This window comes from Ovis canadensis, chromosome 18 (assembly GCF_042477335.2).
Source record: "Ovis canadensis isolate MfBH-ARS-UI-01 breed Bighorn chromosome 18, ARS-UI_OviCan_v2, whole genome shotgun sequence".
Lineage (NCBI taxonomy): Eukaryota > Metazoa > Chordata > Mammalia > Artiodactyla > Bovidae > Ovis > Ovis canadensis.
Window position 1 is genome coordinate 71905881 of NC_091262.1, and position 13322 is coordinate 71919202.

Sequence of the window (13322 nt, forward strand, 5' to 3'; positions counted from 1 at the left end):
TAGATAGATGGGTTCACAGAGAGGGGGCTGTTTATAATTCTTTTCATGGGTAAACCATACTTTTGTTATTTACCAAACACTCTGGCAGTGAGAGTGTCCCTTTAAAGGGTGGTGGAACACTTGCCCAAGGGATGCAAGGTTATTCAAGTTCTAAACATTTCAAGGCAGAGACAGGTACCAATCTCGTTTTCGATTTCTAGAACTTCTTCCTAGAAGCCTGACACCTCGGGAAATCTCCCAGCCTGCTATATTATGTGTGCCCAGCCATCACTTCCATTATTTGTTTTAACTTGCATATAAAATCGTGCATATTCAGTCGCTTCAGTTGTGTCTGAGTTTTTGCATCCCCATGGGCCGTAGCCCACCAGGCTCCTCTGTCCATGGCATTTTCTCAGCAGGGATACTGGATTCTTTACCACTGGGCCACCTCCATGCAGGAGACGCAGGAGACCCAGGTTGGATCTCTGGGTTGGGAAGATCCCCCCTGGAGGAGGAAATGGCAACCCACTCCACTATTCTTTCCAGGAAAATCCCATGGACTATGGTCCAAAGGGTCACAGAGTTGGATCCCTGGATTGGGAAGATCTGCAGAAGGGAATGGCTACCCACTCCAATAGAATTTTCTGGAGAATTCCATGGACAGAGGAGCCTGGCAGGCTACAGTCCACGGGGTCACACGACTAAGCAACTGTCACTTTATCTTAAATATTCAAGTGGATACTTTTTTGAAAAGCAAAAGAATCATGGAGACAGGAAAGAATTCTCCAAACAATCTTCTATTGTTGAACATCAGGGCAGTGCTCTCCTTTTACGCTTTGCACAGATGCCCTGTCTTGTTTTAATTCAGATCTGTTGATGTTTTTGCTTTCACTTAGAACATTCTCTCTTCTGATGGTGTGCCATAGAAATTTTACATGGAATAGGATGTTATTATTGTTCTCAAGATGGATCTGAGTTTTCTTAATAGAGTAACTCATTGAAAGCCACCATAAAATCTATATAAGCTCAAATCGAAAATAATTTCCTCAGTTCTTATGTGTCAAGAGTAGATATTCTGCTGAAGTGCATGGAACACTCCCACAGTGTGGGGCATACCTGCATATTCTAGCTGTGAGAAATCATGTGGGTGAAAGGTTTTCTTTTAAAGATAGCTTAGTTGTGGGCTGGAGGACAAAGGAACAGCAGAGGTACGGCTGTTGTTTTTAATTCCCAGTTACTACTTATGTGGGGTTATTAGTATTAGTTGAGTTAGTAGTAATCTGATCACTCTCTGGGGTGAGAGGTGGAGATACTATTTTGAGGATCATTTTGATAATGCTTTTAGTAATTACACTTAATGGGTATTGTGGGTTTTTTTGTATTCTTTTGTATTCATTCGGGAGTGCGTTTTTCAATGGCATATTTGTCTTAAAGGATAGAATTCTTCCTTCTATAGCCATCATCCTTTTCCCCTCTGATTTAAGTTACATTTTTATATTTTGAACCACTCTCTAAAATCATAATGGGGTTTTTCAGTTGGCAGCTATATAAAATGAAGATGGAAAGTTTATTAAGATTTTAGTTGTACATCTTATGTAAATTACACTGGATGAAAAGGCATTGATAAAAAATAATAGATGATTTTCAAGGCTTATATACTTTTATGCCTTTTAATACCCCAGACTCTCTGAGACAACCTCTGTAATTTTAGAATTCTTTTTTTTATTAATCCTGACTTCTACAATTAGCTATTAGCTCTCACAGATCAGATACTTGAATTTGGCCTCAAATATTTTAAAATTAATTTTTACTGGAGTCTAGTTGCTTTACAATGTCATATTAGTTTCTACTGTATATCAAAATGAGTCAGACATATGTACACATATATCCCCTCCCTTTTGGACTTCCTTTCCATTCAGGTCACCACAGCGCATTAAGAAGAGTTCACTGTGCTATACGTAGATTCTCAATAATCATCTGTTTTACACATAATATGAATAGTGTATATGTGTCAATCCCAGTCTCCAAATTCCTCCCACCACCTCTTTTCTCGACAGAGGGTGAGATGTTTGAATGGTATCACTGACTCAATGGACATGAGTTTTAACAAACTCTGGGAGATGGTGAAGGACAGGGAAACCTGGTGTGCTGCAGTCCATGAGGTTGCAGAGTCGGACACAACTGAGCAGCTGAACAACAACAAAACCGTTAATAAATAGCTGGGGATTGCATTCACTGGGGAAACACTTGTAAAAATCTGTAATGAAGTATATTAAATCGTAATTTGGCAAATCCATCCTCGCCATGAACTTGAGTCATCCCTGATTAACCATTTCATTTCACAAACTCTATTTTTAAAAAATTAATTTATTGATTGCTGAACCCCTCTGAGGTGTCCGTCAGGAAGCTAATGCTGGAGGTGAAGTGCATCCAGTCTGTGGTCTCAAAGAGCTTGTAACCGGTTTAAAAATAGACGTGTAGATCCTTGCAACCTGAGGTGATGACTGTGGCGGTGGGAATGTGTGAAAGTTTTATGTGGGGGACAGAGCAGAAGTCAGGGGACATTATCAGCACAGAGGGCAGGTGTGAAGGAAGTGAGACGAGAAAGACCGGATACTGAGGGATCTCGGAGGGCAATAAACAGGTATAATATTCACTCTGAGGTTGATTGTTTTTCTGTTTTATGATATGTGATATGACATAATGATAGAAGTCTGGAAAATACACAAAAGTTCAAAAACTGTCAAAAAGTGCCAAAGAATAAATAACATGGCTTCAGGGTAAATCTGACTATGTTGATATCTTTCCTTCCTTCCTTGACTGAATGTGTACCATGTCAGTGTTACACAACTGTCTGGGTTAAATGAGAATCTCTGTGTTAATCCCAGGACTATGATTCTGAATTTCTGGTAGGAGTGAACTTTCATGACTAGCAAGTCCCATATATCCAGAGCAAACTGTCACTAAAGTAAAAACTAGTGAATCTAAGCCAAGTTAATAAAATTACAGATTACTGTTACTGTCCAAGTGCTCTTAAAAATAATTATCCTTTCAATTTCTTATTAGTTTATTTGTGCAGATGCTGGAACCAAACTAGCTGAGTCCACAATCCTGAGCAAGCAGATGATCGCCTCTGTACCTGGAGTAAGTCCTGAATTAATTAATTATCTACATTTTCTATTTCTTCTCATTTCCTAATTTGGCAAAGAGGCATTTTTGGCCTGTGTCCTGGTTCACTTTTGATGGAACAAACACTGTAAAAATTGAAAACATATTAGCATCTTGTTTAAAAGAGCACTGGTGAAAATTTAAATTAATCTCTGCCCCTGGAAACTTTTAATTCTAAGAAACAGGAATAAAATTGAAGCATCCAGTTAAGGAAAGAAATTATCAGACATACAAAATAGATTTAATTAGAGTTCAGTTTTTCCCAAGTCAATTTTCTTATACTCGCTCCTGTTAGCCAATTTGATTTAACTACTGCCGGAAAGAAATAAGCATTGTAATACCTTGTTTTCCTTTATAATATTTCCTCTGAAAATTTAAAGAACTTCTTTTATCATTAACTAGTGAACTATTTGGTGAAATATGTTAAGATTCTCATAAATGGAACTGGATATTAGAAACCGCAATAACTTATTAAAGCAAGGTTATTTCAACAAACTGAGAAACTGCAGAGATTTAAATTGTTAATGGAAAAAAGTCATTTAAATTTTCAACAAAAATATTTTAATAAGATAAAGGGTCACATAATCTTCTGCCCTAAAATAAGAACTCTATTGTTTTAGGAAAATTTCCCATGTTTTGATCTACTTCAGTATCATAATTGTTGGATATTTGTATATTGGATTGGCTGAAAAGTTCATTTGAGTTTTTCCGTAAGATGTTATGGAAAAACCTGAATAAACTTTTTGGCCAACCCAATACTTTCTAGTTCTTTGCTAGTATTGAATAACATAGTATATAACATCGTATATAGCATATATACAAAGATCCTCTTCACATTTATTTTGAGTGATATTCTTGGATAAATTCCTTCATCAGTGAGCAGGAATATCTTCATAGTACATGTTCACAAGAGGTTTTTATTAATTTATATTTGTAAGTATACTAGTTTTGCCCATAAAACACTAAACGTTACTTCAATTCTTTTTTGATGTGGAGAAATATTATGAGAGAGGAAAAATAACAGTCATTCAACTCAGAGATAATGTTACTGCTAACATATTAGTTCTTTCTTCTTTTTCTGCATATATTTATTTAAACATAGTTGAAACCATAGTTGAGATATAGACGCAGCTTTAGCATCATATGTCTTAAGCATTTTCCCTAAAGTGATACCATCTCATACAAATGCACCATATAACAATAGTTGATAATATGGGTTTTGATTTGCAACAGAGTTTGAGAACTGACATTTACTAGCCGTGTGATCAAGAAAATTATTTAATCCATGATTCTTTGATTTACGTTATCTGTAGAATGGGCTTTGGGCCTAAGATCTAGGTTGAGGATTGAATGAGATAATGCATGGAAAGCACATTGACAAGGTGATAAACATAAGTAAGTGCTGTGTGAACATTAACTATTGAAAATAATATTAATGGAGGTGAGGGGACAGGACTGTCATGTTTAAGGGCACAAACTTATAATGAGCAGTAAATAAGTCCTAGAGATATGATGCAAGTACAGTGAATATAGACTATAATATTATATTATAATAATCAAACTTGCTAAAAAACTAAAAATTATTCCTACCAAATGGAAAAGATAATTAAGTAATGTGATACAGTGCTAATTATCACTACAAGGGCAGTCATATTACTGTATGTAAGTGAATTGAATTGACATATTGTACACCTTAAATTTATACATAGTTATATGTCAAATATTTTTCAATAAAGAAATAAAACACACCTAAAAGTTTAAAAAGCACTATTAATAAGCACTACATATTATTGGATATTTTAGTTATTTTCAATATATTACAATTATAACTAATGTGTAATAAATATCTTTGTGCTTAAATCTTTGCTCATATTTTAGACTATTTTTTATAATAGATTTCTGGTAGTAGAATTGATAGACCTTGGGTTTTTTTTAAGGGTTCTTGATAATAGTTGGGCAATACAAGATGCTTGCATTAAGCAGAGATAAAATCCCAGTTCTTAGCGACTTAGCTCAAAAAAGTTTATTGTTTGCTTGTGTGAAGCTTAAAAGGGTGTCCTGGTTAGTAAGGGGAGGAGGACTTTCACATGAATGCACAGAGGTCGGGTTTCTTCCATCAGGTGCAGCCCCTGTAATCAGCTGGTGATTGGGGAAAGAGGAGAGCTTATAGTGCATGGAAGGTTTTCATGGATCAGGCCTAAAAGTGGTACACATTTTTCCTACTCATGTTTCATTAGCTAGAACTCAGTCACATGGCCGCACCTGACTGCAAAGGAGGACGGGAAATGTGGTCTAGTGCATCCTAGGGAAGAAAAAAATGGTTCTGTGGGTAGCTGGCCAGTCTCTGCCCAGTAGTCACTGGTTTCCTCATTTAACTGTCTAAACTTCAATATTTGCTACCTATGTGGTAGCTAAAAAATAATATCCCTAATATATAAAGGTTTATTGAAATCAACAAGTAAAAGTCAAATATTCCAAAACAATAAAATAGCAAGTTATAGATCTACATATAGAACCCTTTCCAATGACCAATAAGCCACTCACAGTAAATCGTTTACCATGACTAGCAATCAGTGAACTCCAAATTAAAGTAAAATATAAAATATTTAAAATATAAAAATTAAAACCATGTGGCATATCAACAAATTTTTCCTAACAGTGAAACTCACTGATGATGAAGTAAAACAAGCATTCTTATAAGATCCTGGTGGTAGTCAGTCTTGCTGAAGAACACTGTGACAATCTATTTCTAGGTACATGTTTGAGAAAATAAATATAGAATTATCTATAAGTGCATAAAGCAGCATTTAAAATAGCAAAAATATAGAAACAAAATTAATGTGCAACATTAGGATATTATTTAAATAAAATAAGATACATCTTCCCTGTTTGCTCAGTAGTAAAGAATCTGCCTGCAATTCAGGAGACATGGGTTTGAATCCCTGGATTGGGAAGATCCCCTGGAGAAGGAAATAACAACCCACCTCAATATTCTTGCCTGGAAAATCCCACAGAGGAGTCTGGAGGGCTGCAGTCCATGGGATTGCCGAAGAGTTGGACATGACTTAACAACTAAACAAAGTAACAGCCCATCTATAAGATGGACTATTATGTGGACCAAATCAAATTTAAGAATATTTCATTGGAAAACATTTATGATGGATTTAATTTAAAAGCATATTAGAAAAAATAATGTCAATCTTATAAAAACTTTATATGTTTGTATGTTATATGCACTAAAAATATTTGGAAGGAATTATAACAGTGGCAAAATTCAGAGGCAGGAATTAGGATTATGGCGACTTAATTTATATTTTCCAAGTTTTCTGCATTGAACACGTGTTATCTTTATAATTCAAGGAATGTAACTATTATGGCCATTTTTCTTTTCCTTTATATTTTCCAAGATTTCTGCATTGAACACATGTTATCTTTATAATTCAAGAAATGTAACTTTAAAATCAGATACAAGTTTTGAGGAAAAATTGGATACGAATCATTTCAATTCATGTTTTTGAGATCAGAGTATGTTTTCAACTCATTTATCATCAGCTTTCCCATTGAAGTAAATGTAGGTCTTCTGAAACAAGCTGAGCTTGTCTCTATGTTTTTTTAATTTTAAAATAATGTGTAAGATTATACCTATGTTTTACAAAGTAAAAAACTTATGTGGTTTGTTTTATAACTGGCTCACTGAAGTTATCTTGGCTAGAAAGTGTATTGTAAGACTTTTATTAGATGTAGTTACTCTAGAGCAAAAGTAACTGGCAATAGTAAATTCTTTCCTCTCACATTTTTGAAATTCAAAGGTAAAAGACAAATATCGAATAATGCTCCAAGTAATTATTTTCTGTGACATTTGCCTAGTTGAAATGGTATAAAATATTGCCTATGAAAGAAACAAATCCCTTCCAGGAAATTCAGGAGCAGAGTATATGCTCTTATTTGCATGACATGTGAAAGGTCAGAGAAAATGGAATAAATCGGGGGGAGAAGTCCTTTCTTGCACTTAGGGATTAATATTGCCAAAGCAGGAGCACAATAACCTTTTATAACTCCTTCACTTGATTTAAATTAAAAGAAGAAAACCTTAGAATGTATGAAATGCTTGGAAAACACTCTGGCAGAGCTGCCAATGACCTTATTTTACTGTTTGTTATCCTGTCAGAGGAACTGACAGGCGTAACATTCTAGAAGAGATAGAAGGTGATACAGTTCAGGACTGTGCAGATTTACATGAATATGGGAAAATGAGAGCCACTGGGTGAGCTAGTTAAGTATATAATGTTTCAGATTTTCCTAAAGAGACTAAGAAAGGCCTTAGCATGGTATTCAGATGGCTTCAAAGAGGGCCTGCTTTTGATCCACATTATATCCAGTCTTATGTATGGGTTCTCTGGTACAGCTTTGATGTAGCAGCCTGGCTGTCCATTTTCCTTTTCTGTGCGTGTAATCCTAAATTCACTGCCTTGCCCTGAGAGAGCAGGTTTATTCCATTTAATAACCTGAAACTGTTTTTTTTTTTCTTTAAGATTTCTCAAACATGCTGCTAGTAGTGGGGAAGATGACTAGTTTGTTTCTTTCTCTAATTTTCCCTAGTAAGAATTTAACAATACATTCATCTACTTAATAGTGTACCTACTATATATAAGAAGTTATAAGTGCTTGAACATAAGAATTTTTGAGTCTTTCAGCAGACACAATATTTGTTTGTGTCCTTTTTTGCTTTTGACAGAGAAAGATATCCAAGATTATGGTGGTAGAATTTAGTGGTACATATTTTGCATGTATCTGAGATTCCCTAGAGTGATTAGGTGTTACTGCTGTTTTATGGTAACTCATGTCGTAGAGACTGATATTAGCTTCGCACAGGCTGTCTTTATATATCAGCCAGTTAACAAACAAACAAAAATCAGTTAAGTCACCCAGTGGGAAAAAAAAAAGCACATAAACTCTGTCTCCCATAGGCTACCCCTACTTCTTTGCTCTCCACCACAAATCTTTTAATTGTTGTCCGAAGTGGGGGCAGCCAGAGACTATGGCTGAGAGTAACAGAGTGAGTCAGAGATCCAGAAAGCGAAACAGCTTATTAGTAGACAGCAGGAAATCAGAATCAGGCAATCACTGCGGTCAGGACTACAGAGCTGGCGTGACTCGGGGCGCGTGCCCAGCGGTGTCCTTGTGTGTTTCAGTGTGGGACGGCGGCCATGGAGTGCGTGCGGCAGTACATCAGCGATGTGCTGGACTTCATGGCAGACATGCACACGCTGACCAAGCTGAAGGTAAGGGGGCTGCATCCCCTCATCTCTCAGGGGAGCGAGAGGGGGAGGCATTCTCAGGGAACTGAAGCGGCCGGATGGAAATTTATCCTTACCTGGAGAGGTAGCAATGGCAGTGTTGAATGAGCCCATGTCCTGGAACTCTGAAGCACCAGGTTTGCCTCTGCAAAGAGGGGATGGAGAAAGGAAAGGAGATTTCCACAGTGGTGTCAGTTCTGTGCATACCTTTATTTTTGCCCCATTTATTCAGTTCTTACCAGGCCCCATATTGTAAAATATTCCCATTTTATGAATGTAGACACTGAGACCTGGAGTGGTGCAGTCTTTTGCTGAAGGTCACACTTCTGATAACTGATGGAAACAGGGGTGACCTGAGACTGTGGGGACCTCCTCCAATCCAGCCTCTTTTCACTGTACCACCCAGTGTCATTTAATTACCTTGAGCCTTAGTTTCCTCATTTGCAAAAGAAGTCCAATGAATTCACTTAAATAAACCTAGCTTTGTTGACCACTACACGATTTGGTGTGAAATAATGCATGTGTTCTTGCCTGGAGAATCCTAGGGACAGAGGAGCCTGGAGGGCTGCCGTCTGTGGGGTCGCACAGAGTCGGACACGACTGAAGTGACTTAGCAACAGCAGCAGCAGCAGCAGCAATGCATGCGAAGAGACTTCTGTAAACTTTAGTTTATAGGAAATGTGTACACATTATACAAATATAAGCTGTTTATGGTTTTTATCTGTATCAAAGCTATCTCCTTCCAGAAAATAATTAAAGACAAAGCAACATTTAATTTGCATAGGGATAAAACTTAGTGAGGTTGTTGAGGTTATTGATTGCTTTGCAGGGTGGAATGAATTGCTGATGCCAGTCAACGTCCTTGCTGTGAGTCAACTAGGCAGCTAAAAGACTGATAGTCAGAGATTTGAGGAAGACCCAGGAAAAAGAGCAGAAGAAGATCTAAACATGGGCCAGTGAGCAGCCAGGTTGCAGTCTGGCACTAAATGTGGCTTTTTGAGAAACAGGAGCTGGTTGTCCCAGAAGTTTATCAGCTAAAACTACATTCCTTTCAGCACCCAGCTCAGTTTCCAGACTGCTCAGATAATCCAAATGTTTCTTGGGCGTAGGGATAGGTGGAGACTGAAATAAAAATTTAAATTGATGATTTCTCACGATATCCAAATCCAGTCATTTCTGAGTAAGCGTCCCTAATGTTTGGTCATGCACAGGTTACTGATTGCTAATCCTGGCTGCTCACACTGAGACAGTTTTGATGTCTGAAGAGGAAATATTATCTAAACAGCTTTATAGCCACCTTGAAAATACAGAGAAAAATATTAAGAAGGAACCATGATGACCAAATGGTTGGGGACTTCTGACCTAATCCAACTCTCTGAATTTATATATTAGGGAAACAGATCAGAAAAGTCAAGTGGCAAGTGGCTTATCTAAAGTCATGTGAGTTTAGGACAGAACTGGGTCTAGAACTTACGTCTCATCTCTCAGTTCAGTGTTCTTTCCACTAAGCCACACTGAGCAATGAAAAAATTCACCAATATGTCTTGAGTAACATGCCTGACATCATTCTAGACATTTAAGGATGTGATGATGAAATTTATAGTCTGACAGTGATGGCCAGTTTTAATGAGAATTTCATACAAACTAAAGTGAAATTGTGACTTTCACAGTTGCTATGAAAAAGGGGTAGACAATGGCATGAGAGCTTCTAATAGGGTGAAATGGCCTAGCCAGGGAAGTTAGAAAGGCTCATAGAGGAGGTCAGGCTTCCCAAGTGGCTCAGTAGCAAAGAAGCCGCCTGCCAATACACAAGATGCAGGAGACACGAGTTCAGTCCCTGGGTTGGGAAGATCCCCTGGAGGAGGAAATGGCTATCCACTCCAGTATTCTTGCCTGGAAAATCCCATGAACAGAGGAGCCTGGCAGACTATTAGAGTCCATGGGTTTGCAAAGAGTCAGACATGACTGAACGAGTGAGCACATACGCATACAGAGGAGGTCAAGGAAGGCCTCTGTGAGAAGGTGACATCAGAGTTAAAATCTGAGTAATGAATAAGGTTAACTAGGTAAAGAGAGGCAGAAACAATATTTCAGGCAGAGAAAACAGCATGAGTGAAGGCCAGTGATGGGGGGGTGGGGGTGGTGGAGCATGGAGAGCCAGTGAAGCTGGACCACAAGGATGAAGGGGTAAGGTGCAGAGGTCTGTAGTGTCTAGACTGTCTCAGGTTGTTTAGGCCATGATAAGAATTTTTTCCCTCTTTGTCACAAAACCCCTAAAGAAGTTCAAATCAGTTGTAGCTTGGGAGTGATGATAGAAGGTTTGGATACGACAACCTGATCTTTTGTGAAGAGTGTCCTGAAATGTCCCTGGGTACTTTGCCAAAGTCACAAAAACACCACTTGGTTTTGTAGAGCCACATGAAGACATGTTCCCAGCCTCTGCATGAAGATACCTTCGGTGGACATCTCAAAGTCGGGCTGGCTCAGATTGCAGCCATGGAAATCTCCCGGGGCAACCACAGAGACAACAAAGCTGTGATCCGCTATCTGCCTTGGCTCTATCATCCCCCTTCTGCAATGCAGCAAGGGTAAGACCCTGATTATTCTGGCAACGAGGCAGGAAACACCCCTGAGCTTCCTGGGGCTCAGTAAGAGCTGCTGAATGCACTGAAGATCTAGAGGATAAATATGATTGGTTGGAAAGATGGGATTTGAAACCAATTTCCATACTTATTTGATGACCCAACAGCATTTTTTGAACACAAGTACTTCATGACATATGGGCTTCCCAGGTGGCTCAGTGGTGAAGAATCTACCTGCCAGTGCGGGAGACACAGGAGACTCAGGTTAGATCCCTGGATCGAGAAGATTGCCTAGAGAAAAGAAATGGCAACCTGCTCCAGTATTCTTGCCTGGGAAATTCCACGACAAGGGAGCCTGGAGGACTACAGTCCACTGGGTTGCACTGAGCACATTGACATGCTGCCAGTAAAACTTGTGCTTGTACAAAAGCCTCATTCCTTTTGATGGGTTGAAAACTTGGAGCTTAGAACTACCACTTCAACTCATAATTTCCACTAGTTAAGTACATTGATAGGTATTTATTTTAGTGCTTACATTGCCTCTGCCTTCAATGAGCTTAGATTGTAGCTGGAACAGAATCTACAGCAGAGATGAAATAGAGTGCAAGGAAGTATGAGCACCCGACCCTGCCTGAAGGGAGGCCGAGAAGAGAGAGGTGCCCATGGACTAATTCGTTTGAGAACTCAGAGCAGGCTTGGCCTGCCATCTTGCATGAGCAGCTTCCGGGCTAGAGGAGAGGTTTGAAGGTGTGATGGAGGGAGGGGGAGGGGGATGGGGGGGGAGGAGGCTGGAGGAGGGGGAGAACAGGAAAATGGGTGGCTGTGTGTTTTAGCTCTTCTATTCCTCCCCTTCTGGTGGATATATCGAGAACTCTCTAATGAGAAGAAAGGAAAGAATTTAGAAAGAGAAACTAATCAGAAAGGCAGCCAGATTTATGGAAGAATGATATTTAATCCTGTGTCGCCAAAGGCTGCTCTTTGCTCAAGAAGCTGAGCTCCAGGATTAGAGCGGGAAACAAGAAAAAAACATTTATCACTTCATTGGCACTTTGTTGCTTTGGTGTTTTATTTTATGTAATTGCCTACAAGGCCATACTTTTACACCCCTCCATCAGTGTTTGTTGAGCAGCCAGTGAAACAGAAAGCCCAAAACAACTCTAACACTTCCTTCCTCCCTAATAGACCGAAAGAATTCATCGAGTGTGTCTCCCACATCCGGCTCTTGTCCTGGCTGCTTCTGGGTGCCCTTACCCATAATGCGGTGTGTCCCAATGCCTCCTCTCCCTGCCTACCCATACCTCTGGATGCAGGTTCCCATATTGCAGACCATCTTATTGTTATCCTGATTGGATTTCCAGAGCAATCAAAGGTAAGTGATTTCTGCAAGATTAAAGCCATACGCATCAAGATTGCTAATGGAAACCCTTATCTGCCAATTACGTTTCTTCTGAGAAGGAAATGCACCTTATCACTTGCCCTCCTGTGGCTGCTCTGAAAGCAACTTTGTGCTAATGCCTTATTTAAAGTTGTTTAAATTCCCAGACTATCTTCTCTTCCCCCTAAGTTGTTTTTCGGTTTACTTTTATGAAGATAAATTATAGAGGCAAGCAAGAGTTAGCTTCCTAGGCATTGCTGTCTCAAAATAATGAAGAAAAATAAAAGGCTCGAAATATAATAAAACTTCCATGATCAGTTTTTATAAACAAATATAAAGTGGAGGGAAATTTATTCTCTAATTTTTTATGCACTGTCTTTTCAACTCAAATCTCTAGAGATATATGAAGATACAAAATGAAAATAAGGCCAGTTGGGAACTCACTAAATTATATATGGGAATCACTTACACAGAGGAACTTATAAATTGTAGAGACGGGTGGTGTGCTTAAGGGAATAAAGTAAATCCAAGGCTTAGCATCAATCATGAGCCTGTACAAGCAAACCAGACAACTAATACTGCTCAGCTGTGAGGAGCCTAAGTCCCCTCACAGAGCCTAGGCCAGTTCTAGGAGCTCATGGTGGTTTTGGGAACAGCTGGGATTTAGGCTAGCTAGGGCAAGCTTCACCAGCAATAGATTTTTTTTTTTTTTAATTCTGCAATAAAATAGAGCACCCATCCAAATTACCTGAATGATGTTTACAAAAGGAAGTAGGCAGTCGGTTCCTAATATTTCAGCCCCAGCTGTGTTTGATTCCTAATGATGGTACTTTGTAATTCTGTGACACTGAAAAGTTACTTAACCTGTCTGAGCTCCAGGTTTTCAGCTGTAAAATAGATGAGGTGGTGTGAGAATTATGA

The 13322-nt window shown here is 38.7% G+C and overlaps 1 protein-coding gene across 3 annotated transcripts in view; it reads left to right on the top strand.

Moving 5' to 3' along the window:
* Positions 1 to 13322, top strand: part of UNC79 (unc-79 homolog, NALCN channel complex subunit) — a 207344-nt gene that overhangs the window by 177919 nt on the left and 16103 nt on the right. For all 3 annotated transcript variants that reach the window (XM_069559340.1, XM_069559342.1, XM_069559341.1), the window contains 4 exons: positions 3046 to 3123; positions 8340 to 8429; positions 10857 to 11032; positions 12209 to 12395. In XM_069559340.1, the coding sequence (XP_069415441.1) occupies positions 3046 to 3123; positions 8340 to 8429; positions 10857 to 11032; positions 12209 to 12395 (531 nt within the window). The remainder of the gene's footprint in view (positions 1 to 3045; positions 3124 to 8339; positions 8430 to 10856; positions 11033 to 12208; positions 12396 to 13322) is intronic.